Source organism: Montipora foliosa, chromosome 10 (genome assembly GCF_036669935.1).
Source record: "Montipora foliosa isolate CH-2021 chromosome 10, ASM3666993v2, whole genome shotgun sequence".
NCBI classification, from domain to species: domain Eukaryota; kingdom Metazoa; phylum Cnidaria; class Anthozoa; order Scleractinia; family Acroporidae; genus Montipora; species Montipora foliosa.
In genome coordinates, this window is record NC_090878.1 from 30,699,042 (window position 1) to 30,726,827 (window position 27,786).

Sequence of the window (27,786 nt, forward strand, 5' to 3'; positions counted from 1 at the left end):
AGTAAGAGGACAGGTGATCTGCAAATATCAATCTCGATCGTTATTCTCTTATTTACATTATACCGTTTCTTTGACACGAGGATTATAGCGAAATGAAAGCACAACTTTCTCGCAAATTTTCTATGATAAACACTTGTTCAGAAATCCAAACTCTACGTTAGCAGCACACACCAGGCCTACTCCTGAGTATCTGGTTAGAAATCTTTTCCTCTGGCTGCGCTTCAGCCATTCGATGAGGGCTAGTCTCGTGCTTCTTAAGTTTCCTCGCTCATGCCCAAAGAGAATTCTGGGTAATTCTGCCATTCCATGACAAGGGAAGACTCCCGAGTGTCGGGCCATCCAGCCCTACCAGCAAAATACAGCCTCCATTGAACTTTTTAGCTTTCAAAACTTGCCCAAATTGAATCGGTAGGTCGTGGAATTCGTCCACAGAAAGGCCAGAGAGACAACTTTACTCGTGAATGGCCATGTTTACAACAGAGCCTTTTAGGCGTGCCAGTCTGCGTGAAACCATCTCTCACCTCTGTTTTCTTTCAAAGGCTTGCCTTTACGCACATTCCAGCTTAATGATGCCAGTCTGGTGGTTTGTGTAGACGAAAATGGCCGGAAAAAGCAGGTATAATATGATTACTCACCAGATTTGAGCCAACTTGCTCGCTCTCCGTCGGAACACAAACTGTTGACATTTGTCACGTGATGCTTAAACGTGAGCCCACATATACTCAATGCAGCAGATGTTTTAATGATATCTTCTTATACGACAAAGCCAAGTGCTGCAGACCGTTTATCGTTAAAAAAAGTATTAAAAGGCAGCGAGCTCTTGGTCTAAAAGTGCTAAAAGAGATCACTTTCATAAATCGCTTCAGTGGACACGACACCATCCCACCTCGGCGAATTAGAGTACCTGCCGCTGTTATTGATTTTTGTAAAGGCAATAATTTACAAATCCGTAAGTGTGCTCCGTGCTCTGAAAAATATTTTTTAAAGGTTGCTGGTTCTGCAGATGAATGATTTTTATGTTGGCCTTTTATTGGATTATATCAGCTACCACAAGAAGCTTCATAGTTGTCAGCGATCCGTGATTGTGATGAGCTTGTTGGGATTATTTCTATGGATCTCTCCGAAGCGTTTGATTTAATTCAGTATCCACTTCACTCCAAGCTTAACTTAATATACGGCAGTGATCGATGCCGCAAGTTGAGCTTTACTGAGGAACTATCTCTCAGGTAGATCTCAGAGAGTTAAGCCTTTGGGGACATGTGCTTATTATAAGCTCGGAAAGCGCCGATCTGGCCAGGCTTGGTGTCCCGCGCATGAAAGTGTTATTTTTAAAGATGTCTTTTTCCACATTGAGAGGACCAAGCTTAAGGCTTATGCAGACGACCATCAGCTTTTTACTCCCACATTGATTCAAAGTCCCCAATGTTACTATTTCAACTTTCTGCACTCTGTGCGTTCTATTTTTCTAAATAGGGATTGATTGATGTGCTCTCATCCAATCAACGCGCTGAAATATTTTATTGTATATTATATTAGCAGTGGAGATGATGTAAAAAGTGCGGAAGAGCTTTCAAGTTAGTCATTTTTATTACTCGGAATACCTGAAAGATATCCGAGTTATAATCTCGGTTGACTTTTTTGGGTGCAGCAAAATCCACAATAGAATTAGGACGCGGAGATTTCATTGGTTAAAAGCTATGATCGATAACTTCCAGATGCAAAACAATCTTATGAGCACACGAACCTAAAATCTCGCGAAGGGCAAACATGACGAACACAAAACCGATTTTTACACCTCAGTGATATTGGGATAAAATGACTGAAACCTCTTGTGACATTTTTTCATTCTCTCTTTCCCGGGTGAGCGCTAGGAAAGTTTCACTTCCGTCCGAGAAGTCTCTCTTGGCACCAACAACGCTTTAAGACGCCATTTTGTTTTTCCTCGTCAAACTTGAAATTTTTCAAGTTTTGCCCGAAAGCTGGCGCATCTGCTATGGCTGACAGTTTCCCTTTAAAAGAAACCACAGCTTTCTGGGCCGGCGCGGATTTTGAAAAACAACAAAAATATGGCGAGTATGGCGAAATCCTTTCTTTCTCGTTCTTGCCGTGGTCTTGGAAATGCGTAAACGTCGATTGTGACTAAAACATCTCACGAATACATAAGAAGACATACGAGTAACATACGAGTATAAAGCCTAAACGCTCGTGTCAGTGATTAGACCTAAACCCTCTTTTAACATTTTAGCTTTCATTTCACGGTTCGGTTAACTACACTTTTCACGAGTTCGTGTAAAGAAGATAGCACTCGTTTACTGATTAAGGTTACCGTATACCTTCAGGGGCAGTGTCTCGCGTCCGAGCAATGTAGCGCGTCCGGTTTAAACTGCAGATACCTAAACCCCCATATTAAATTAAGGCTTAAAGAGCTGGCTATCAAACCATATCAACCACCTACCCACGACCCACCCACCCACCCGATTTAGCCTCACCCGAAAATAATCCTTAATTCCTCGAGGGCACATTGCGATTGCATTTTTATCACATAAAGGGCAAAATTATCAAGGAAAGCCCCTACATTGCGGCGACAAAAGACAATCAACACGGTCCTATTCAGTTAATTAAAGTTCAATTCAATTAATCGTTGCTGTCAAAAGAAATAGCACTTAAAGTGTATTTTAATATGTGGAGAAAAAGGTAGTTTAATCTGGAAGAAGATTCTCTTGTAACTTCGCTTGCTCTGGATAAGCAACTGTTAACCAATCAGGATCAAGTAATCATGCCCTCTTGATTACCAAAAGAGCCCTCGCGATTAAGGAAAAATGCCCCCTGTCTCAGCCAAACAGTATTCGGTTATTTTGCCCCGTATGTAATAAAAAAGAAAAAAACGTTTATCTGTTATGAAAATTCCGTCCGTTGAAATTGTATGATAACAGCTATTAAACTTTATTTTTATTACTTTTATTACTGATGAGTGAATTATGCCTAAATGAATAAGACTCCTTTAGGCTTTGTTTTAAATCCAGATGTGTTACCATGGTAACAGCCTGCAGAGCACATTGACTGTCAAAAATATAAAACTTCGTGGTAACACTTATCAGTTTATCAGTGACCAAGTTCGAGCTTCCTAGCAAAAGCTGCCTAAATATGGCAGACGTGGAAGTAAAAGTGCTTAAAAACTGTCTTCAGTCACCTTAAGTGAAATGAGGCCTTGTTTTGGTCACGAGGCCTTGTTCACACTAGCTAGCTAGGTGGCATTGTTCGGTTTCCAACGACTTAAAAAACTCAAATAACTTGTCTTTTATTCAAGATGTAAAAAAAAAAATTGCATCTTTAAAAGGAAACAAGAGGTTAATGAATCCTATAGCATTCTTTTAATTTTAAAAAAAATATACAGAAAGAAACCTAACTATATGGTAACGATAATATAAATTTTATCATTAGAAAATTTCTATACGCTCTCTTCACTTGTTTATAATTTTGGTAAAATTATTTGCCTTCCTCTGTGCAAAATATTAACACGAAATAGTCAAAATTATGTGAGAAGAGTTATTTAAACGTCGCTGTAGTTTCATCGGGTTTTCACTCCAACGCAGTTTACTCGAGTCTGACTAGGCAGGAGGTGTTCGCTAGTATACGATCGAGGATGAGCTAATTTGTCATTTACCCCAGACAGCCAGGCCCCGTTTGTAAAGAAGATTACGACAGCGAATTTTAACAGTTTTATCGGATGGTGAAACAAGTTACATCGTTCGAGATTCATTCGAACGCGCCTACCGACTGGAACCGAAGTTTACGGCTTAGAGCCGAAGATTGCCGACTGGATGGGGGTGTCCGGTGCTTGACGGGAAATGCAGGGGTTTTGAGCCGGTTCAGAGAAACCAAAATGGCGTGGCAACCGGACCAAGACGGTTTACAGCAGATTATTCAACTTCTGAAGGAAAGTCAAAGCCCAAATACCGAAGTACAGCGGGCAGTTCAACAAGTATCCTTTACATTACGCGTTGCGATGTTAAATTTCAAAATTATTTCGGAATTTGCTGAAATATTGGTCATTTTCCCGACATGATTTGGCGCGTCACACGTGCCTCCTGAAATCAAACCGGTCGCAGTCGAGGTCCATTTCAGTCGCATTCCTTAACGAAATTGCCTTTCAGAAACTCGAGTCTTTAAATCAATTCCCCGACTTCAATAATTACCTGATATTCGTATTAACGAAGTTAAAGACCGAAGGTAAGCATTAATGTTAGGTACTGGCGAGTGAAATCTAAGTTCCGGTAAACACGGGAACGGAACGATCACATGTCGTGCAAAATTTCCTCTACGTCCATCAAATGCCGTTGAAATTGACATTGTTTGTTTCTTTGCTTCCTGTTTCATTTCAGACGAGCCAACACGTTCCCTCTCTGGTTTGATTCTTAAAAACAACGTCAAATCTCACTACCACACTTTCCCTGATCCGGTGAAAGAATTTATCAAATCAGAGTGTCTTGAAGCTATCGGCGATCCTTCGCCGCTCATACGAGCGACCATCGGGATTTTGGTAACAACTGTTGCTGCGAAAGGAGATCTCACGAATTGGCCACAGCTGTTGCCTGCATTGTGCCAGCTTTTGGATAGTGAAGACTATAATGTATGCGAGGTAAACGAAAGAAAATGGCCTATATTTTGAGATTACGACTAAGTGTCGTTCATTACAAATTGAAAACTAAAATCTGGCAATAATTTAAATCTCAATTTTATCTCCCTTCTCTACAGAGAATTCCTTTTTCGACAAGAAAACCATGAATGAATTAGTTATTTTTCCCTGCCATCATCATTACCAATGCAAGAACTTGAAGAAGCAAAATATCAGTTTTGTTTCCAGACAGAACATGTCCTAACATGACGCAAAAGTCTTATTAATTTTGTTCAGTAGCAAAAAAATATCTGCAATTGACACCCCAGTAACCAAAAAAGCTAGTGTTTTATTCTTAAAAGACAGCAGATAGTTGAAAATCCAACACCAGGGAAATGCTTGTTTATCTTTCAGCCTGACAATAATTATTTGCTCTTTCAAGGCTTGCATAAGTGCTGACAAATGCCAGCTGGGCTTAAATTATTATTGTATAATAATCATTTAATTTCTATGAAGGTGTTAAGAGTTGCTATTATTTTTTTCTATTATGATAAGCACTTTATTTCTATCTTACTATAGAATAAGGATAAAAAGGATTATCAACAATGCAATATTTAATTAGAATAATAATCAAAATCTTAATATTGTATTTTTTAATCTTTTCAACGAAAGCATATTTGTTTGAGGTTAAGAGTACATAAAGGCTCAAAAGAGAGCTTTATATTGGACAAAAACAATTTACATACCTTCCAATATACATTGTGGAGCAGTCTTATTTTGATACCTGATATTGTAATAAAAAACCTTGAGCTCTATAAAAATGAATTGCTTGACTGTAAATTCTGCTGTAAAAGTGCTGGTAAGATTTAAAACCTTCTGGGAAATGCCATGAAGCTTGCACTTTCTCGGTTTCATACTCTGTGCTTATAATCTTGCCATGCAACTTAAACCCTCTTGTTTGCAATTGGTGCAAATACTATCCAATTGCCCCACTCCAGTCAAATTTTGTTTTCTGTGGAGGCACAGGAAAATGGGGAATTGCAGAACCACGACCAGAACTGTTTGGACAAGATGGAGAATCAACAAGAAGTCACATTTCAATAATTTAGAAATAGTGTTTCCCTTCTGCAGTGGTAGTTATCTCAAGGACAAGAAAAACAAATTGAACATGTTAGCCATGGCTTCCACAATTTCTAGGACTTCTTTTCTATTTTGAAAATTCTTTAAAAATTATAAATAGAAGTAATAAGACGGTTTCAAAATTGGGAAGCTAAGCCTGAAGAATGGTTGGGAATTCTATTCACGACCCTGGAGCAGAGTTAAATTCAATGAACCACCAATAGACCATTTTACAGTCATGTGCTCAGTTGCCAGGCCTTTGAATATTGGCCAAAGTTGACCTTGTTTTTCATACAGACCTCACCGCTTTTCTCACAGTATGTAAATCATCATCATCTTTTCCTTTTCCCTCTGAGGGAAATAGGGCCTTGCGTTCTCTCTCTCCAAGCTTCTCGGTCTTTCGCACAACAACCGGCTTCTGTCCAACCTTTGAACCCAAGTTCACCTTGTTCTCTCTCTACCGTTCTTCGCCATGTCTCCTTCAGCCTACCTCTCCTACGTCTTCCTTCTTGGGTCCATTTTAAGGCTATCCTTGTGTTCTCATTTCCACTTTTCCTCAGCACATGCCCAATCAGTTTCCAGTGCCTAAGTTTTATCTGCTGAGTGATCTCTTCCATATTCATCTTGAATCTTATCTCTTCATTCGTCATTTTCATGTAGCATTACAAAACCGTGATTTACATAAGAAGGCGTTGTGGTTTGTACATGTATCAAAGCAAAGTCAACTCCAGCCTCACTTTTGTTCAAAGGCCTGGTAACTGAGCGCAAAACTGTAGAATGGAAAACAATTTTAATTTGACTTGCTAATTTCTGCTTTAATGTAGATGATGGCAATAGTAATAACAGATTTTGTAGTACTCGTAGTACAATTCCTGTGGGTCAATAATGATGATAATAATATTGTTTTTGATCCAACAATATAAATTTTGTTCTGTTTGATAGGGTGCATTTGGGGCTTTACAGAAGATCTGTGAGGATTCTGCTGAACAACTTGACAGTGACGCACTAAACAGGCCACTCAACATACTTATTCCAAAGTTTCTGCAGTTCTTTAGACATGCAAGCCCTAAAATAAGGTCTGTTATTTTGTTTGGTCAATAGATTGATCTTGGTTTTTGCACCCATAATTTGCAGCCAGGCTTTTTAGCAGAAAGTAAGGGTGTGGTGTTTTGGGAAAATCCAAAAACAAATTTTGACCTTAGATCGTTTGGATTTTTCCCTACCAAAAAAGTGCAGAATTTGAAATTTTATGCTCAAAATAATAAGAAAACAAAGCCTAGTCTAAAATCTTTGAAAATAATACCAAAACTTATTCCTGATCTTAAACATGTACAAATAGTCTTGATGTTGACGTATGGTGGTGAAGAGTTCAGTTTGATCCCAGTAGCAAGTTGTTTATTACGTCATAATTTCCTTTAGGTCGCATGCTATTGGTTGCGTAAATCAGTTTATTGTGACTAGAACACAGGCTCTCATGGTGCACATCGCAACTTTTATTGAGGTAAGCCAGCTGACTTGTTGTATGATGTGATTCAACATGCTCAAAACTATTTTCCTAAGATCTTTTTGTAATTGTTTTAGTTTTGTATGTCCCTTTGTTATGTTTGTCAATATTTCTCAGTTAAGTTACATATTATTTTTTAATTTTATCACATTTTAATACAATACATGTACATGTATTTGTGACATTTTTACCAAGCCGCAGGGCTGCCACTAAGATTTCAAGTTGCGTGCATGCACAATGACACTGAAATTTCACACAACGGAAACCTCTCAAAGGTCTTTCAATGCAAGTATTCATTGATTAAACTTTTTGGGGAAAAATTGAACTTACATGTACATTTACAAGGACACTGTCATTTCACACCAACGGAAACCTCTACACTGTGTAGAGCCTTAAGTATCGGTTTGACCTCAGCGAAGAATATGAGTAAAATGTAGGAGACATGGGCTGACTAGTGCCAAGTCCCTATGTTAGCTGAGGTCAAACTGATTTTGCTCTACTGTGACATCATGGTTGGGTATCAAGGTGTTTGTTGCCCTTTTTTAGAATCTGTTTGCACTCGCTGGAGATGAGGACCCTGAAGTCAGGAAAAACGTTTGCCGTGCTCTTGTCATGCTTCTGGAAGTCAGAGCAGACCAACTCATTCCACACATGAATAACATAGTTGAGGTACATGTACTTTGTAACTGTTTTTTTTTTTTCATTTGGCATTATTGCAAATAACTGGAAGTTACAGTGTACAATAAGTCAACACCCAATCGTAGAGTAATATGTTGTAGGCATCTTCCTTCCTCTGCTGAACCTGGATTTCATCTAATGTTAGTTAAGAAACTGCTGAAAATGGTGAATGATTGAGGGGATGAAGGAAATGTGCAGAAATGTGTGGAAATGTGTGGAAATGTACGGGAAGTGCAGGAATTGAATCGCGGGGTATAGATGAAAAGTAGACACTAAAATTGTCTAGTTACACGTATGTGAGAGCACCACTTCTACATTTTTGTCTATAACCTGCTTTTTAAATATGGGAACAAAATAAGCTCAACTAATTGACCTGCTCTCAACTGTGTGGCTTTATACATGTACAGTTGTAGCTACAGTAAGTTGGTAGAGCAATTGCACCAGCATTGCAGAGGTCATGAGTTCAAATCCCGTTGAGGCCGCCTGAATTTTCGCATGTCTATAAGTTATGGAAAATTGCTTAAATTGTCCAGTCAAGTGCGGGGAACACTTCCACATCGATATTTTTCATCTAGGGAAGGGTGCATACCATCACAGCAAAATTACTCTACAATTTTGCCCAGTATCTTCAGATTGAAACAAAATTCTTGACGAGTAAAAAAAAATCAGTTTTTCATTTCTTCATTAATTTAATTTTGTCTAGCAAAATAAAATAATGTTGCGAAGGTGAAAAGTAGTCACAGATATTTTGGTGATGAATGGCAAAAATTCAGTTGCAATAATTATTAATAGTGACTGTATTGGTTGTAATTTCAGGCCCTGCTTTTAACATTGACCTTTTGTTAATGATCGTCTTTTTAGACAGAGAGTACTTAAGAATATTGGAAGAATGAAATTGCATAATAAGTTTTTTTTCAAAAAGAACCTACAGCTGTACAGTATTCCTTTCGTTTAGCACATGTTAATGAGATCTCAGGGCAAGATGATCTTCTTTTTTGCTAGAGAGTACTAATAAGAAGTACTTGAAATACTAAATAAATAATGTAAAATACTATTTTTCTTGTTGAAATACTAAAAGTACAGAAAACACAGTCTTACATTTTGCTTTAATTTGTAGTACATGTTAATGAGAACACAGGACAAAGATGAGAATGTTTCACTCGAAGCTTGTGAATTCTGGTTAACACTGGCTGAACAGCCCATTTGCAAAGAAGCTCTAACTCCTCATCTTCCCAGGTAAAAAATCAGTATGTGGCTTAAGAATGTAAAATGTGAGTCTTTTGAGGATAAGACAAAAGTTGTACAGTATCACTCAATAGTCAGGAACAATGTACAGTACATACATGTACCAGGTAGGTTATTATAATTGCAAATAGTTTGATTCTACTTAATGGAATTACAATCTATTTCACTCGATTTGTTTCTTAAGCCAATTTGACAAAGGTTTATCTTTCTTTAAAGATTGTTTGCATTCAATTCAAATTAGCCAGAGAGCAGGCTCTTTTGTACAAAATGTAAATGTGGTGCGAGCGGCAAGGCTGCGAGATTTCGCCGCAAGAGGATTGAGGCGGGAAATAAGAGTCTGTATCCAAGCCACCCCTTTTTGGATTCTGCCTGTTGGAATGTGACAAGTCATCATTTGCATGGTGTCAAATAACCATCCAATAGAATCAACAAAAAAGTGTCAACAAACATGATCTGAAATAAACACAATCATGCGAGTTTCGTGGCATATACCAACCTTGTTCATGCCTTGTGTCAAAACTCCAACGAAAGTTGTAAATATAGTGAGCCAAAATGGCGTTGTTTGTTAATTTGCTGTTTCAGTGTGAAGTACCGTACATGTGTGGAACAGACAAAAGTGGTTGCATATCTTTTGAAAATCTGCACCAACAGTAGTCAATGTGAAGTGCTAGCATGGCATCTGACAGGATGCGGCGATGCGGATCTGCATAATTCCCTAAAATCCGCATCCTCCGCGTAATTCCAATATTTTCCGCATAAAACAGAAGAAATCCCTGATATTAGTGATAAAGCAGCTGCTTACCATCCTCACAAACACAAAAGCCAAAGAGATTGACTATTTTTAAACGCTTATTTTCCTGAACATTGAAGAAAACACGCCATTTCATTCGCAAGATGAAAGTTCGTAAGCAGTTTCTACGCATTTTTCGGCTGTGAGCCTGGATTCTAGTTAAAACGTTTTCATAACATACCCTAGGCTCAAAATTTTTAAAAAAGATGCAACAAGGTATGAAAATTTAGCGGCAAGTTATACATGTAGTAACAAATTAAATTGATCATTTGTAAAAGTAGAGAGAATCATTGCGATGGTTATTTGCGATGAAGTTGTACAAAACAAAAGAGGAGCCAGTAATACGTATGTGTAAAAAAACCGCTGAAAATGGTGAATGATCGAGGGATTGGATCGGTGGTTCAACCACAACACAATTTTGCTACATATCTCCAAATTGAAACAAAATTCATGACGAGAAACAAAATATTTTTTTATCGCTTTATTTATTTTAGCAAAACTTTCAGAAAAATGCTGATTACTAACCCTTTTATTTAAACGGTGAAAGCTGCTCGCAAATTGGCGATATCACAAAGGGAAAAAAAATCAGCCGTAAATGCAACTGTATTGGTCGCAATTTCGAGTCCTGATTTACCATAAGCATGTAAATACATTGGACGGGATTTATTATTAGTTCTATAAATTGTTTAAATTTCTGCATAATCCGGTGTAATTTCCGCATAATCAACGCATGTTTACGCATAATATGGCCAAAAATTTCAGCGTAATCTTTAAATTTTTTCTGCATCAGGACTATCAGAAGCCCTGTACTAGCAAGATGTGCGAAAGGATTGGATTTAGTAGTTGAAGTTTTAAATATTGTTGTTATTAGCTCAATGCATTTTCCTTGTATTACCAGTATTCAGGAAATTGGCAGATATCATACAGTGTACTTAATGTGTCACTTTTTTTTGTGTTCACATCAAAAAGTCTTGTCCATTTTTCCTTTATTTTTTATTTTAGGCTTGTTCCAATTCTGGTCAATGGAATGAGATACTCCGAGATTGACCTTATTCTTTTAAAGGTAACGCCACTGAACTTTAAGTACACATGAAAGAAAAAATTATTTCAGGTGTGAAAGCAAGGAGAAAAATAAAAGAAAGGAGAGTTACGTCAGAAAATACCCCAACACAAGGATGATTTTGACAATTTTCGAAAATGACAGCTTAATTTGAGGTCTTGGAAAGCTGGAAAAGGTCATGGAAAGTCATGGAATTTAAAAAGCCTAAAAGAGTACAAACCCTGTTAGGAGAGTTGCCGAAATTTTTTGGAATCCTATGGACCCTAGTTTGGCCAAATGAATGGGTTTGTGGACCGAGATAATAATATCCTTGTTTAACAACTGCATTGCTTACTGATGATTGGTTGCGTGGGAAATCAGGGGCTTCCATCTTAGGCAACCAGCTCCTAGATAGAATAGCGTCCCCGTGGCTGGCACAACACGGCAACCCAGCCATGACCTCCCACACCAGTAATGTTAAAAACAGGCACCTGTCACACTGAACTTTCAGTGGGAAAAAAAGGTGGGATTGTTTGGATGCCAAAACAAACTCAACTTGAACCATGTTGGAGGACAGAACTCCTCACGTTGCCAGAACAAATGCCACAAGTACAATGCATGGCTCCAACAAACCAACCACTGACCACTAGCGAAACGGGTGCCCTTAGTACTGTACAGTTGTTGACTCCTTTAAATTGCATTTAAATGGATTGAACTTCTGAACTCCTGACTTGACAAACCTGTCACACAGGATTATTTTGGCTGTGTTGTGCTTTGATGCCAAAGCAAACTTACGGGGTTATCAGCTCTGTGTGATATAACGTGATTGATTGGTTGATAGGTTGATTAATAACTCTGAATTATTTTTTGTTGCTTTCAGGCTGACAACGAGGATGATGAAGCTGTCCCAGATAGCGAACAAGATATAAGACCAAGGTTTCATAAATCCAAGACACATAGTCAGCAACATGAACAGGATGGCAATATTGGTGTAAGAAATTAAAAATATATATGATTACATGATTGTATATATACTGTATACAGTACATGTACAATGTATAATATATCGACAGTAATAAATTTCTCTAGAGCAAACAGGTTGATACATTAAGGACATAGAGGATATTACATGGCCGCGTGGAGATACAAAATTTCTCTTCGAGTGTTGAAAAGTATTTCACGACTGATCGCAGCAAATGAGTGAAATATTTTTCACCATAAGAAGAGAAATTTCGTATCTTCAAGTGGCCATGTAATATTCTATTTATTATAAAAAATACATTAACACCAACCTCCAGAATGAAATACTAAATTGTTTCACTAAAGGCATTGAAAGGTGCCATTTTTATTTGCAACCATAGAAACAGTGATCTTTTCATGTGTGAAAATAACATGTTATCTTCACGTGTGAAGATATCACGTTTTCGTGCGAAAGCTCTCTTGGTATTTCATTGCTGTTTATATAATAAATACATGTATTTCAATATCCTCTGGTTCAAACATCTTGCTCAATAATTATTTACATGTAAGGCGGAACCTTGAACTTTATATCAACTTTACCAATTTAACAATGTTCACTGATCTTCTTTGCAGGGTGACAGCGAGGATGAAGATGATGATGACGATATGGATGATGATGCCTTGTCAGACTGGAACTTGCGTAAGTGGATACTTTCCTCTCCTGTGAAAATGCTGAGTTTCAGGAGTTGCAAATTGTGAACCCTCTTCAAGTTCTGTCATTGGCCTTTGGAGAATAGCTGGGTTTGTGGACGTCATGGAAACTACATGTATAATTATGAAGTTATGGAATTTGAGATATACCTTTATTGATACCAAATACCATTGTTTTGCAAGCCAGGAAATCATTGAAGATGATTCTCGGGTGTGGTTAGCATTACATCTACAGTTGCAGGGTTCTTGTTAAGAGCCGGTAACCGGTTATTTTTACCGGCTGTTCAAGTAATTGTTACCGGCTGTTTCACTGAAGTATTTACCGAAATTATCCAAGGAATGTTCGTCTGTTCAAAGGTGAAATTACATTTCGTTTCTGGGAAAATATTGCTTTCCCCCTCCAACCAATCCTGTGAAGATATCTGGCACATGTTATCGCTTCGAAAATATACCATTTGTTAAAGCAATCCAGCTTGATTTTGTCAACTCATCCCTTGAAACGATGTCCACCATGTTTCCTTCCCATTCCTCCCACGGCCAGGGGAAACCCCCCATAACCATTATTAAACGTTTACAACATGGCATCCATGTGTGGAAAACGACAGAAAGGTCTTTGGGAGTTTAGTTTTCAACCAAATCGTCAGAAAAGCGGTGGTGAGTGAAAATCAATGAAATAGCATAACCTACTTTCCTTTTGCTGAGTATTAAATTAATTTAGCTGCCGCTGGCATGTGACAGGGATCGATACGAACGTCAAGTTAAGACTTGAGCTCGCCAGCCCATGCAGGGGCAGGTAACAAAGTTACCTGCTATTTTTGGTTTTTTACCTCCTGTGCAAAAACTTAGCAAGAACCCTGCAGTTGTAGTTCCACTCAAGAGCAATGTCCCAGTTACCCCTTTACCTCCAGAGATTCAGACTTGTAAATTTTAGTCTGGGTAATGTCAGTTGATTTTACTCATTACTGGGTGCCTGCTTCAGGGAAGAATGGTACAGTGCTGTATCTTGTGTTTTCCTTCAAGTTGATGAGGGAAGTACTGTAAGAAACTGCTTGGTAGTTCAAGAAATTGTTGATCAATGTGAGAACCATTGCATAGTGAAATCTAAGGAAATGAAAATAGGAGGAGACCCTAAGAAGCTGTTTTTTTGTTAAAGGGGACCATAGTTTTTGGTTGGATGTAGAGGTTGCTAACCCATAGACTCCTAAACCCCCTATTGATGAGTAAAATCATCTCACTCCTTACCCCCCCCCCCCCCCCCCTACTGATGAGTAAAAATAATGGTCTCACTACTTACTCTCCTCCCTATTGATGAGTAAAATTGTCTCACTCCCTAACCCCCCCTCCCTGCCTCAGTTAATGAGTAAAATCGTCTCACTCCTAGGAGACTGTCAATGAGTTAATTCTTCTCTTCATATTAACAGGAAAATGCTCTGCAGCAGCGCTGGACGTGCTTGCTAATGTGTTCCGAGACGATCTGTTGCCTGTATTACTGCCGATCTTAAAAGAAACACTTTTCCACCCGGACTGGGAAGCCAAAGAGTCCGGAATTCTTGTTTTGGGGGCAATAGCAGAAGGTGGGTGACGAAATTAAGCTTTGTGTGTTCTTTCTTTGGGTCATCTACTGTATCCTGTTCCCGTTCTCACATGAGGAATGCCGTTTCAAGAGAATGAAAGACATGTAGTTATTTGGACTGAGAAGAGAACATCATTAAGTATTTCAATCATCAAAGTACTGTTATGATTCTTATGTAAGCAATAACAAATGGAAAGCTATTAAGCTTAACCCAGGGGTAAAATTGTCTGGCATTAGACAGAGTAAAATACTAAGTCCGGCCGGTTTGGATCGAAGGGTTAAGCAGGATTTGAACTGACAACCCTCTCTAGCCTGAAGTTTTAAAGGTATTCCTGTCGTTAGTGCGTAATGTAAGTATAAACATTCATACATGTAACTGTGAATGCAAACACAAGTACTGTTTGTCTGCCACACAATGTAAGAGGAATTACCTCATTGACAATCGACCATGCCCCCATTCCTTATAATTTTCACCCCCCAAGCCTGGGCTGCCTGTGGTAGTAATAAGAACAGTTCGATTTTGATTTTTTTTGTGTTTTAGTCATTATCATAACCTGAAAAAAAGAAAAATCAAAGTTGAACTGCAGCTGTTTTTTTTTTTTAAGAATTTGAACCGCGATAGCAATAATGTTAGCATTTACAGGTTTTTCAGCTGAACCCTTACCGTATTTACCCATTTTTAATATGCACTTTTTTTCCGCTAAAACAGCTCCGAAAATTGAGATGCGTATTATACACGGAATCCATTGTTTTAGACACTCGTCCCTCATTAGCATAAAAACAAAGACGCATTGGTTTTTGATTGAAAAGTAAAAGGCTTGACCAAGATCCACTAATAAATTAACCTTTCTGTTTAAATGAACAACTGAACAACATAGCCTTCATTTTTGAGCGATCAACTGAAACATCAAAATGGCCACGAAATTCCCCGCAGTTTATGATGCCGATCTGATAAATAACGCTCATTAATTTCGCTGAAGATCATCTGATTTCACACTGTTATATTATAAAACTTTGCAAAGAACACAACTACCTACTACATGTTACTGGAAATATGGACAAAACGCCACTGATCTTCGATATGCTGCGGAACCGAATGATCAACATTACACTGCAGAGAAGAAAATTAATGTCACACAACTGTTTTGTTGGCGCGTGCTGGTGATGGATCAAAATTAAGACCAATGGTGATTTTCAAGAGGAAAACGGTGCCTAAAGTTGAAAACAAGCACAGGGTTATCAGCGACGCCCAAGAGAAAGGCCGAATGGATGCCGAAGGAATGAAGAGTTTGGCGTGCTCCACGTGTTGGGACTGGGGAGACAAAGAAGCCTGGTTGTTTATCATGCTTTCGAAGCTCGTGTGACTGAAAGCATGAAAGCAGCATTTACAGAGAAAACACCAATTTAGCAGTAATTCTTGGCTGATTGACCTCAGTTCTACCTGAAGAGATGATTGAGTCATATTTTGTCAAATATGGAGTAGTAAAAAAACCTTGATAACACACAAGACGATCTTGTGGACGGACAACAAGATGAACTTGTCGATGACGAATCTCGTGCGAGAGAAGACGTGCTGTTCGATTGTGACTACGAGTTAAAGGTTTCAGTTTTTAAACACTTTACATAGGCTTATTTACTTTACTGTTGTATGTAGCGGAGCAAATTTTCTTATCCGGGAAATGGATTTTTTTCACACTAGTTTTGCTTTTTGCTCTAACTTTTTTTTTCAATATGCAGTCCAAAATTGGGGTGCGTATTATACACGGGCGCGTATTATACACGGGTAAATACGGTACCTGCTTAAGAGTGACACTTGAAGATTTTACTCTATCTAACGCCAGATGATTTTACTTGTCGTAGGTCCACTCAAAAAGGTACAGCATATAGCGGATGCTTTTATTAATGTTTTTGAAACTGCTTTTAATTTCAGGCTGCTTAACAGGAATTGCTCCACACCTATCGGAACTGATTCCTTTTCTTATTAATTCTCTCTCTGAAAAGAGGGTAAGCTCTACCATTAATAATTTGTGTTAACATGACGTTAGCTGTTGTTTCCCAGATGGGGACTTTTCCCTGAAGCTGGCAAAACCTAGAAACCCAGCTGTGAGACCTCACACAGTACAAAAGATGCACTAGTCACACTGATATAAAATGGACAATAAATTGGAGGTGAAACTGTATATGGAGCAATGCTTAAAACTCCAAATAAGGGTTCTGCAAACTTTGAGAACCAAGTAATTATGATAACACTCAACTATTTTACAAAACTGGTGACATGCAGTTCTTGTGTTTTGTGTGTAGCTGCTTGTAGAAAAATGTTGTTCCTAGTTTGAGTTAGACATTTTAACACGTAATACTGTTATTTTTACAGGCATTAGTTCGCTCTATTACTTGTTGGACTTTGAGTCGATATGCCCACTGGGTTGTCAGTCAACCACATGAGGCATACCTCCAGCGACTAATGCAAGAGGTCAGTGTAACTTTGTATACAATTTATTTTAAGGTGGCTTACTACAGTTTTCCAAAGGAAAAGATCGTGATTTTGAAATCTGTGAAATTAAAGGAACACGGTGTCTCTTCTGAAGTGTTAGTCACTGCAATTGATGTAAAAATACCTAATGTAATTTTACCTAACAAATAAATGCAAATCAGGGGAAATGCTTAGTGACTGAGCTCCTGGTGGGGAGATTGGAAATTACACATTTCAATTTCAAGGCACATTCTGTTGCTTGAATTTCACAGATTTCAAAATCTTGATCTTTTTCTTTGGAAAACTGTAGTAAGCCACCTTGAAATAACCATTTTAAATTGTGCATGTGGTATTGGGGGTACAAATATTATGTGTTGTACAAAAAAAAAAACATTAACTTTGACTCATTTCTACACTGTAGGTCATGTATAGAGCTTATTCACTCATGTGATCATTATGCATTTTTTAACCCAAACAAAAGGAAGGTTGCATATGAATCAAGTGTACAATATCCTTAGAATTTAGTTGAATCAAGCTATTGTCTTTTTGTTTTAGGACATCAATATACATGTACATGTAGCACACATGTCCAATACATCCAAACTGAGTCAATTTGTCTTTGGACTTGACAATTCGACCAAGTTAAAGTCGATTCACAAGAAACGGCAGATGCTTACATTGGTTGACAATTCAACTCGAATCGAATTGTGTCGCTCTTAGTCAAGTTGTCTTGCTGGCAGTCTATTCGCGAGACACACAGCAAGACAGCTAGAGAGGCTGCTTGTCTCTAATTGACTCGAATAGAGTTGAGTTGTGTCGCTTTCAGTTGAGTCATCTGGCTGGCACAGCGTTCCAGTTAATTTGTGACCTCACACGGGGGGGGTCATTTATACCATTTGACGGGTCACCCAGACATTTTGTTGTAATGTTTAAGTGAATATTTACATTTCATCTGTCAGGTCAGGAAGCCTTCTTTGTCGGGTTATTGACCCGAAACCCGACTCTTATCTGGAACACTGTGGCAGTTGATTTGCAAGGCACTTAGAAAAAATACAGCAAGACAGCTAGAGAGGCTGCTTGTAAATGTTGATGATTCCACTCTAATTGACGTGAATAGAGTTGAGTTGTGTCGCTTTCAGTTGAGTCATCTTGCTGGCAGTCGATTCGTGGGACACTTGGAAAGCAAAACTCATCCTGGTAGATACGTCTGAGAATATTAAACAATGGAAGGTGGCCAAAGGATCAAACACATAGTTGTCTCTTTCTTTTATAAAGCAATGAAGATCCGAGACATACGGCAAACGAAGCAAATAACAACGCCAAGAACCTTAAATTGATCGCCTACAATCTACCCTTGCTAATAAAGCAATTTGGAGCCTATAATGGATTGTTTATTACTCACCTGGGAATATTAAACAAGGAATGTTGGCCAAAAGGAATTAAACACGGAACATACCTCATTCTTAGAGCGTCTGGCTGGAAGAAAGATCTGATACGACATATTCCTGGGAATATTAAAAGAAGGAAAGTTAGCCAACAAGGAAAAGAAGAACTTTCCTCCTGTTGAATCGCCAATATTTCCTACCATCCCCTTATCCTCCTTGCTGTATTTTGTGTCTTGTAAATCGACAGCCTCTAAGACTAGTTTCTAAACGCCAGACGATTCAACTCAATTCGAGTTGATGTGAGTCAAATTGTCAATATTTCCTTCCATTCCCTTATCCTTCTTGCTGTATTTTTTTCTAAGTGTCTTGCACATTGACAGCCCCTAAGAGTGTCGTTTTGCTGCTACCATTGACTGAAAAGCCTTTTTGAACATGGTGCTAAAGATTTTCAACTGGAATAATCAAACAGAGTCCACTTCGTGTTTTGTGATGCCGTGTTTTTATTTTTGGCTTTTAGCTTCTCAAAAGAATCTTGGATAGCAACAAGAGAGTCCAGGAGGCAGCTTGCAGGTATTTGCTACATCAGTCTGGATCACACATGCACCTAGATAAATCCCTGTTTTGATACAATCTCAACCTGTCATTATGATAAGAGAAGTACTCCATCTTGCTCATAAGACTTTGAAATAAAAATTAACCATTTATTTTCTTGACTTTTATCTTACAGTGCGTTTGCCACATTAGAGGAAGAAGCCTGCACTGAACTTGTCCCATATCTTAGCTTTATTCTAGAAACGTTGGTGTTTGCTTTCAACAAGTACCAGGTATCATATTGCAGAAGGGCAGTATTGGTTACAGTCAGCCAACAGTGTATTCGCTCAGTTAACAAAGCATTGAACTGCGGAGTAGGATGTCATGGGTTCGACCCTAGAAGGGTCCACCATTGAGGGTTTTCAGAATCTACTGTGCACCGGCCGGTGGCTCAGTTAGTTGAGCATTAGGCTCTCACGCGGGAGTTTGTGGGTTCGAACCCCGACCAGATCAACACTCAGGATCTTAAGTAAAATAACTGAGGAGAAAGTGCTGCCTTTGTACTTGTACATGTAATTTCATCTGCAAAATTACCATATGGGTAGACGTTCAAGTCTTCTCAGATAAGGACTATAAACTGTAGGCCCCATCTTACAAAATTAATATCCTCCATGTTCATACAATGTAAGTTCCCTGTGGGGTGTTAAAGAACCCACACACTATTCGAGAAGAGTAGGGGATGGAGAGTACAGGATGGTGGCAGACTGAATATGATGTCTCTAAAAAGCTTATGGTGTACGAGGCTTCCTAAGCAGAAACAGCCATAAGTCAAAAAGGGACTTTGCCAAGTGTTGGAACATGTAGATGTAGATGTAGTTAAGGAAGGTGCAATACTCTGCAATTTCTCTGAGGGCTTTCATAGGGGCACTGTCACAGATAGTGTTTTTTATCCATGTTTCAATTCATTATTATCCTCTTCATCCCCTCCTATTCGACAGAGAAAATATTGATACCTTTAGTGAACTAATAGGACACATTGACGCACTCTGGGCACATCACTGTAATTCTTGTTAGAAGAGAAGGGCACTACATAATAATTTTGGCTTCTATGTTGTGGCAACACCCTTAACATCTCCCTTGTGAATGACATTTTTTCTGCATTATGCCTTCACAGCACAAGAACCTTCTGATTCTTTATGATGCAATTGGCACCCTTGCCGACTCTGTTGGACACCACCTCAACAAGCCAGAATTCATCAACATGCTTATGCCGCCACTTATTCAAAAATGGAACCAGCTGAAGGATGAAGACAAAGATCTATTTCCTTTGCTTGAGTGTCTGTCTTCTGTGGCCACAGCTCTGCGATCTGGATTTCTGCCATATGCCGAACCTGTGTTTCAGAGATGCGTATCACTTGTGGAACAAACATTGGCTCAGAGTGTGGTAAGGACGATTCGTGTTTTGTTTTAACCCATGGACTCCCAGGGGTTTAGGCCGGTTTAGCCCGATTTGGACGTCAAAGGGTTAATGGGGACATAGTTTGTCAGTGAGTTATTAACTCATTGACTCCCAGGGGTTCCCCATTGACGAGTAAACTTGTCTGGCGTTAGACAGAGTAAAATACTACCGTAAGTCTAACCGGTTTAGGCCGGTTTGGACGTCAAAGGGTGAAATACTGTAATGATGTACCTTATGTTAGGTAGAATAGTGTAAGTACCTGATACAATGTAATAGTGACATTCTACAGCCTTTATTTAAAGAGTCAGAGTTAGTGGTCACAATTTTCTCTGCAATGGTTTTGCTGGGAGTTAACTTTTTATTTGAAATTTTCATCAAACATGACGTTTTCTTTGCAGGCATCCCAGACCCACCCTGAGCAATTTGAACCTCCAGACAAAGACTTCATGATAGTGGCTCTGGATTTGTTGAGTGGATTAGCAGAGGGTCTTGAGGGGCAGATTGAACAGTTTGTTATCAGAAGCAACACCATGACTTTGCTTTATCAGTGTATGCAGGTAAATAAATGTGAAATACATGATTAGTTCTGTTAATTTTTATTATTGTTTTCTGAGATACCTTTATCCCATTCATGAAGGTCTGTCTACAGGCCTTCTCTCATTGACCCCTCAAAAGGCTCCCCCTTTGACAAGAAAGAGTCATGTGGCATTAGACAGGAGTAAAATCTGTTAAGTCTCACTCCTTGGAGTCAGTGGGTTAAGGAATCTCTCTCAGGTTGGAGCAGGGTCTTGTTAAGATTGTTGAGAAGCAAGAGCTGTCTCCAGCCTACCATCCCTCCTTCCTGCAAGCCTACAACTGGGGTAGAGGTATTTCCACTGGGACACACATCCAGGGAGCAACCAGGTTGCCTAACTTGGCCTCAGTGAACAAATGGAAAACTGTCTTTATCACACAGTATAAGTAGTTGGTGGAATCATCTGGTACAGAAGTGCATTATTCACTGATGAATTCTAATAATATTAACTGTAAGGCCTTAACCTTGTGGACACCCAGTGATTGCAAGAAATTATTTAATGAGCGTGTGTGCAGTTAACATTAATTTGACGTGGATTATCACAGACAGGGTTTGGTTAAATTTAGATATCACTTGGTGTTTTTCCATCTAGGACAAAATGCCAGAAGTGAGACAAAGTTCTTTTGCTCTTCTTGGTGATCTTACCAAGGCCTGCTTTCAACATGTCAAGCCCTGCATTGGTAAGTTCCTTTTTTTTGTTGAACAGTGTAATATTGGTATGATTTGCACAGAACATCAAGTAGGGTGATAACATAATTTTATCTGAGGTGAAACTACTGCCTTTGACATTGCTTATGTCATTTGCAGTTGGAAGACTTGCTATCCCTCCATAAATTATACAGTCAGTGGAAGGACAGCAAAGCATTGGACCTGTATCACAACCCTTTATCATAAAGATATTATTGTTTTCTTTTTATTTCGTTTTTGAACATAAGTTCTCAATCTCATTAATAATTCATAAGTCAAAAACAAACGAAATCACTACCGTGAAGGAAGTTTGGATAAAATTATGTGGTCTTAACTACCATAAAATTTTGCCAACTTTGATCCCAAATATCTCTTAAAATACTGATTCCTTTGAGAAGCAATATCAAACACTCGAAAGAGTGTTTCATCAGATATCCAATCACCTCGAAATCGGTTAAAAAACTCGGCCTTCGGCCTCGTTTTTCAGCTCGCTTCTCGGTGTTTGGATGTCCAATGAAACACTCCTCGTGTTTGATATATTACTTAATTGACTTTTCTGATACTTAAAAGGCTATGCCTACAGTTGTACATTGTATTTATGGGAGAGTACATGTACATACATAATTATGTACATGTAGCTGTTGTAAAGGAAGCAAGAGAGGAAGAAGTATTCTTAACTTCTCAGCAGTAGGAGGTCACAATGGCAGCCGAGCCCCAGTCCACCCCCCCAGGCACCTGTCAACAGATCACTGAGAAAAACCAGTGTGTGGAATGTACAATGTACATGTATACTTATGCCAAAAGGAGGGAGGGGAGGGAAAGAAGCTTGCAAGCAAGTGAAAAGGCAACTGAAACCAAAACACATGATAATGCCCCTGCAAAGCTCCCTGGGGTTCCCCAGATATCCCAGGCAAAACCACTGCATTGACTTGGTTTTAACTTTGCCTAAATTATATTTTAGCCTTATAAAATGGGGAATTGAAGCACTACAGGTGTTTAAACAGTGTTTAAATAATTGTGAAAATGTTAACGTTGTTTTTGTAATTCACCTTAAACCCCCCTTTTCATAAACAAAGTCACAAATTCTGTGTGATTTTAAAGAACTTACACAGTGTTCATGCAGGTGCAGAGTTTCTATTAAAGTTGTGTTACGTATTCTCCAGCGGAGATAATAGGGCCGTTTATACGAGAGAAAATAAGCCGCGGCTAACTCTGGCCGTGGCTTACGTAAGCCGCGAACACCCCGTATAAATGGTAAAAAGATCTACGTCTACGGCTTTCTCAAGCCGCGGCTTATCCTGGCCCGAGAGTTTATACTCGTATAAATATTTCCTTTCGCGGCTTACGTAAGCCGCGGCCAGAGTTAGCCGCGGCTTATTTTCTCTCGTATAAACAGCCCTAATGTGGGCGGGTTAGTTTGAATCTCAGAAAGGCTGTGGTGTACATGTACATTGTATGTGGCAGCAGAATTACTGTAAACAAGTGTGTTCATGGCTTTTTAGGCTTTTTAGGAAAGAATGTAAATTAATGTTTTGAGTTCAGCTACATGTAGAAGCCTAACTCTTCTTCTTTACAATTTTATTATTGTAAAGAGATCATGGTTAAGGATGGGTGAGTTGAAAGCACACTGAGTTGTGTTTGCTTTATTTGTATTTTATTTAAAGGTGACTTTTTGCCAATCCTGGGACAAAATCTCAATCCAGAATTCATCTCTGTTTGCAACAATGCTACCTGGGCAATTGGAGAAATTTCAGTTCAGTTAGGTATGTCTACAGTGTTGAATTTGTGATTGTCTTTTGGCTTTAATTTAAAGGGACTTTGTTTGACACTTCAAGTTACTGTTTGAGGCTCGCATAGTTAGGTACAGTTGCAAGTAACTTTCCAAAGCAAAAATTAATAAGAAAAATAGAGTTGAACTCTTTGTTGCATTCAAAGGCACTTCCAGTTATACTGGAAAAATAAATCAATTTAAACCACTGGCTCCTCAAACACCCTAGACGCGCCCAGTTGAAAAGTCAAATTGTCTGGAATTAGAAATTTAGTCGTACTGTAACAATAGTGATAGACTAGTCTTTTGCGGTTATTGCAGGCTCAGATATGAAGCAGTATATCAACTTGGTGTTACAGCAACTGATCACAATCATCAACAGGCCACACACTCCCAAGACTCTACAAGAAAACACAGGTAAATCGTTTGGCAGGAACATCAAAATGGCTTTATACCTTGTTTCAATAATAATTATTACCGGTATCTACTTAATTACACATAGTTCCTTTATTAAAAGAGTGGATGAAATCAGATTGTCCAGGCAAGTGTAATCCTGTTCAAAAGAACTGTTGTCAAGATATTAGGTACTGAGGTTATTCTTGGGACGTTTTTCCCACAGTCAAAAAATAAGAACTTTCCATTTCACACTTCAGGTGCCAATCAAGCTTTGGCATTGATGAACATGAATCAAAACGGTTTATCTTGAAATTTTCCCATGAGATGGCCGTTTTTTAACCACAGTCAAGACATTTTTATAATTTTAAAGGCAGTGCCTACCACATGTAATTCAGAGGTGTTTTTGTGTGGTTTATGAATATGCAGGAAGGCAGATCTTAAGTTATGTACTGTTACCAGCATTGAAATCCAAAAACAAAATTGTGGCCAACCACACATTTTTCAAAGATTATTAATCAACATATTAATTTGTAAAAAACTTTTAAAATACTAAGCAATGTGTGGCATTCTTTTCCAAATTGAAGCTTAATTATCTCTGAAAAATGCATGGTTACCCCCATTTTTCTTTTTGGATACCAAGAGCATGTGCTACAGTAAGTTCTGCTTTCTCCTCATAGTTTTAAATGACGCAAAAATATCCCAGCCTGTGTTTGTAAGCATCACCCATAGGAAACCCGAGTGTCTTGAGATGCGCAGACTGTACAGTATGCACAATAACAATAGTAGGCACCGTCCTTAAGCATACCTGATTGCGACAAGAAGTATCGACCCAGGCAGCCATACCACCCTCTGAGTCACGCAACTAAAGGTTGCTTCTGCTCAGGTTGTCAAAAGACTAGCTAGAATCATTGTCACCCACAACAGTCCCACTTGGGATTACACCTGCTTTGACAAAGGAATTTTTTTAACACAATATTGCCATTCATGGGAAGCAATAGGGATGAAAGAAGAAAGGTACAATAGCAATCCTTTGTTTTCACATGATGCCGTGGAGGCCCTGTCTTTTGTTTCAAAGTAATTCAGTTCAATGATTGAGCCCTATTCTTATGTTAAAGTTTTGTTTTCTCTTGGTTGAAAGACATGTTTAGCAATCATAATATGATTGTAAACTAATACAATGCAACAAAGATTCCAACATAGATAATTTTGCAGATAATAGATAATACAGTACATTGTAACAGAACAGCTTAATTTATCAGCATGACTTGTTTTTGCCATTTTCTTGTTCAAGCCTTACCTCATGGCTTGGATTTTGCATGTGTCTTCATTATGGCACGTCACCCTGCACTGTCCCTTTGTGTTAAGAGCTTTAAAAAAGTCCATCAACATTGACTTGTGTCAGCTAACAAAACATAATTTTTGTATGTACATGTAGGACAGGAAAAGGGCAACAGGCTAGACATTTTTTTCTCACAATAATAATAACTGTTATTTTGTTCCACTGTTTTCTTGCTTTTTTCAGAATTGGAAGGCTTAGACAGAAGCATTCTTAACTGTTTGTCTTTTTTGTCCTTTTGAAAAACTTTTTTATTTGTTTTAAAACTTGACAAAGGAATTTTAGAATTCCTTTACTGATAAAATCATTGTTACAAAAAAGATGATTCTGAGCCAAAACAACAATTTATCATGCAATTTGCCATAAACTTGAAAAACGTTGGGCTGACTTTTTTGGCGAGATGCTTTTCAAGATTACCCAAATACAGGTGGTTTAAATCTTGTATATATTTGTGTCCTTCCCTCTTCTCTTTTCTTTTGCTTTATTTCTTTTATGTTGTTCAACAGTTTAAGAGGTTATTTCAATGTTGGACATTTTGGGTGTCATGAAATTACATCATTTTGCACGGCATAGCCCCTTTAAGGTTATAATTTTATTATACAGCTGTAGGTAACTAGGATCTAAAGTAGAAACACAAAAGACAATCTTGGTTGTGCAGATGGATAATATTCTTAAGCATCTGCTTATTGCACAAATTTTCTAGGCTCCTTGTTGCCATAGGTGATTTGAAAAACGAATCCTTGATAGCCTAAACAAACTTTTATACCACCTTATCATTTTAAGCTTTCTTGAAATTTTGTACACAGTACACAGCTTTCACTTGTAGCTGTTGTCCTTTTCCCACTAATGCGTTGTGTAACAAGTTGTGCTTTTAATAGTATGAGTAACAGGTAATGTTAACAGCCACTGTTGTGTTAATGTTGAGACAGAGACTACATGTACATGTCAGTGCTTTGTTTGTGTTGTTGCTGACGGCATGAATTTGTTTCTTTTCTTTGTCAACTAATGTGTTTTTAGCTATCACAATTGGTCGTCTGGGGTTAGTTTGTCCGCAGGAAGTGGCACCTTTGTTACCGCAGTTTATTCAAAAGTGGTGTGTATTGGTGTTTTTCTTTGATTTACTCACTTGCGTTGCTTTTCTTGTGCTGTGCTTTTGTTTTGTTGAATGTTTAATTTTCATCTTAGCAATCTCTAGTATTTTGTCCTTATGCTACTCGTTTAACACTGCACTGTATATTGATTTTGATGTTATAATATTGATGTTGTGTCATGTTTTGTGGTGAATGATACAGGAATTATCATTATTTATGGTGTGACTTTAGATTATTAGAATTTGAAGTAAGGGGTCACATAGGTGTATGAACATTCCCTGCTATTTAAAGCTCTTAAAACACTGTCCATTTTTACAATAATTAATTATTGCATTCTTCCTTTGTCAAAAAGGACGTGTACGTGTAGAGCTACGGGTGTTACCTACAAAATAATATAGTATAATACTATATTATATTATAATAGTATTATAATTTATTGGAAACTGATTATTCCCCTGGTTTTTAAAAAACTGTAACACTTCCAAGAGTTGTCATACAGTTTATATTTTTCTTTTAATAGACCGATACTATAATTATGTTTGTGCTTGTTGTATATGAGACTGGTTCCAGCCAACGTGCTCTAATAATAATTAATTTTTGTTAATATTATTGACCACTGACCAGTTTGCTCAGTTGGTAGAGCATTAGAATACTGGGGGGGGGGGGGGGTGGGTGGGGAAGGGGGGTTAAAAACCACTGGCTAGACCAACATTCAGGGTCTTTAAATGACTGAGGAGAGAGTGTTGCCTTTTAATGACATTTGCAAATGGTTAGACTCTCTAGTCTACTCGGATAAAGATGATGAGCTCTAGGCCCTGTCTCACAATCGTCCGACGTTCATAACCCTGTGGGACTTTAAAGAACCCACGCACTATCCGTCAAGAGTAGGGCATGAAGTTCCTCTGTGTTGTTGTGGTCTGTCCTCTGTGGTACAACTTGGCAACCGCAAAAAAAACTGTAGAAGGTTATTGTCTTCCCCTCGAAGTAAAGTTAATTTATTGTGTTGTTGATATTGTAAATTTTAGGTTTTTTGTTGTAGTGCTGTTCTTGTACCCTTGCTCAATAGGCCATTTCCGAGTTCATGTCTGCCTCCTCTTCAAAGCGAGTCTAAGTGCGAAGTTTTTGTAATGGTAATTAGTTCTACTTTACATATGAATGAAAACTAATTTTCATAACAAAAACTTCGCACTTAGACTCGCTTTGAAGAGGAGGCAGACATGAACTCGGAAATGGCCTATTTGATTGGGTATTTTGACTTAAGATTATGTCCAGAAATATAGCTAGTTAGATTCACATCAATTTTTAATAAACATGGCAAAGTGTTCCTTTACAGTCGTTTTGAACATCAACAGGGCCCGGTTGTTCAAAAGCCGATTAACGCTAATCCCAGATTGAAAATAACCAAGGAGTTTATTTCTCTAATACTAAATGCTGTTCAAAGCTGATATTTGGCAAAACTATACATTAGAAGAAGTCAATCTTGAAAAACAAAAATAAGCAAAAAATACTTTCATCAAAAAGTTGAAAACATGAAACAAAAGTTTAAGTTAATCCTGGATTAAGTTAATCGGCTTTCGAACAACCGGGCCCAGCACTTGTTTCTGGAGGTATAAACAACTTTAATCAAATGACTGTCAAAATTAATTACGCTCAGTGATTGGGTTAAGAATCTCGTGCCAGTTTATCAATCAATGAGAAGGAAAACCAAAATCGATCACAATTTGCATGTGCGATTTTTCCGGCGCTTGGAAGAAGTTACATGGAATTGCTGCGAATTTGGATTGGTTCATTGCGCTGTTTGTGTTTGCATCTGCTGTGATTAGTCGAAGTGATTACTTAGGTATTTGTTTTACGA

General features: G+C 38.2%; 1 protein-coding gene across 2 annotated transcripts in view; it reads left to right on the forward strand.

Annotated features, from left to right (window-relative positions):
• The first annotated feature begins 3,865 nt into the window (after window positions 1-3,865).
• LOC137974435 (transportin-1-like) overlaps window positions 3,866-27,786 on the forward strand; it is a 30,404-nt gene continuing 6,483 nt past the window's right edge. The window contains exons 1-21 of one of the 2 annotated variants that reach the window (XM_068821398.1): window positions 3,866-3,982; window positions 4,155-4,230; window positions 4,383-4,639; window positions 6,677-6,810; window positions 7,154-7,235; window positions 7,785-7,907; window positions 9,034-9,152; window positions 10,954-11,014; window positions 11,871-11,981; window positions 12,584-12,650; window positions 14,083-14,235; window positions 16,165-16,238; window positions 16,606-16,704; window positions 18,607-18,659; window positions 18,817-18,913; window positions 19,795-20,064; window positions 20,478-20,636; window positions 21,246-21,333; window positions 23,005-23,103; window positions 23,430-23,525; window positions 25,858-25,933. In XM_068821398.1, coding sequence (XP_068677499.1) covers window positions 3,884-3,982; window positions 4,155-4,230; window positions 4,383-4,639; window positions 6,677-6,810; window positions 7,154-7,235; window positions 7,785-7,907; window positions 9,034-9,152; window positions 10,954-11,014; window positions 11,871-11,981; window positions 12,584-12,650; window positions 14,083-14,235; window positions 16,165-16,238; window positions 16,606-16,704; window positions 18,607-18,659; window positions 18,817-18,913; window positions 19,795-20,064; window positions 20,478-20,636; window positions 21,246-21,333; window positions 23,005-23,103; window positions 23,430-23,525; window positions 25,858-25,933 — 2,393 coding nt within the window. In that variant the 5' untranslated portion in view covers window positions 3,866-3,883. The remainder of the gene's footprint in view (window positions 3,983-4,154; window positions 4,231-4,382; window positions 4,640-6,676; window positions 6,811-7,153; window positions 7,236-7,784; window positions 7,908-9,033; window positions 9,153-10,953; window positions 11,015-11,870; window positions 11,982-12,583; window positions 12,651-14,082; window positions 14,236-16,164; window positions 16,239-16,605; window positions 16,705-18,606; window positions 18,660-18,816; window positions 18,914-19,794; window positions 20,065-20,477; window positions 20,637-21,245; window positions 21,334-23,004; window positions 23,104-23,429; window positions 23,526-25,857; window positions 25,934-27,786) is intronic. The other variant, XR_011117458.1, reaches the window with a different exon arrangement.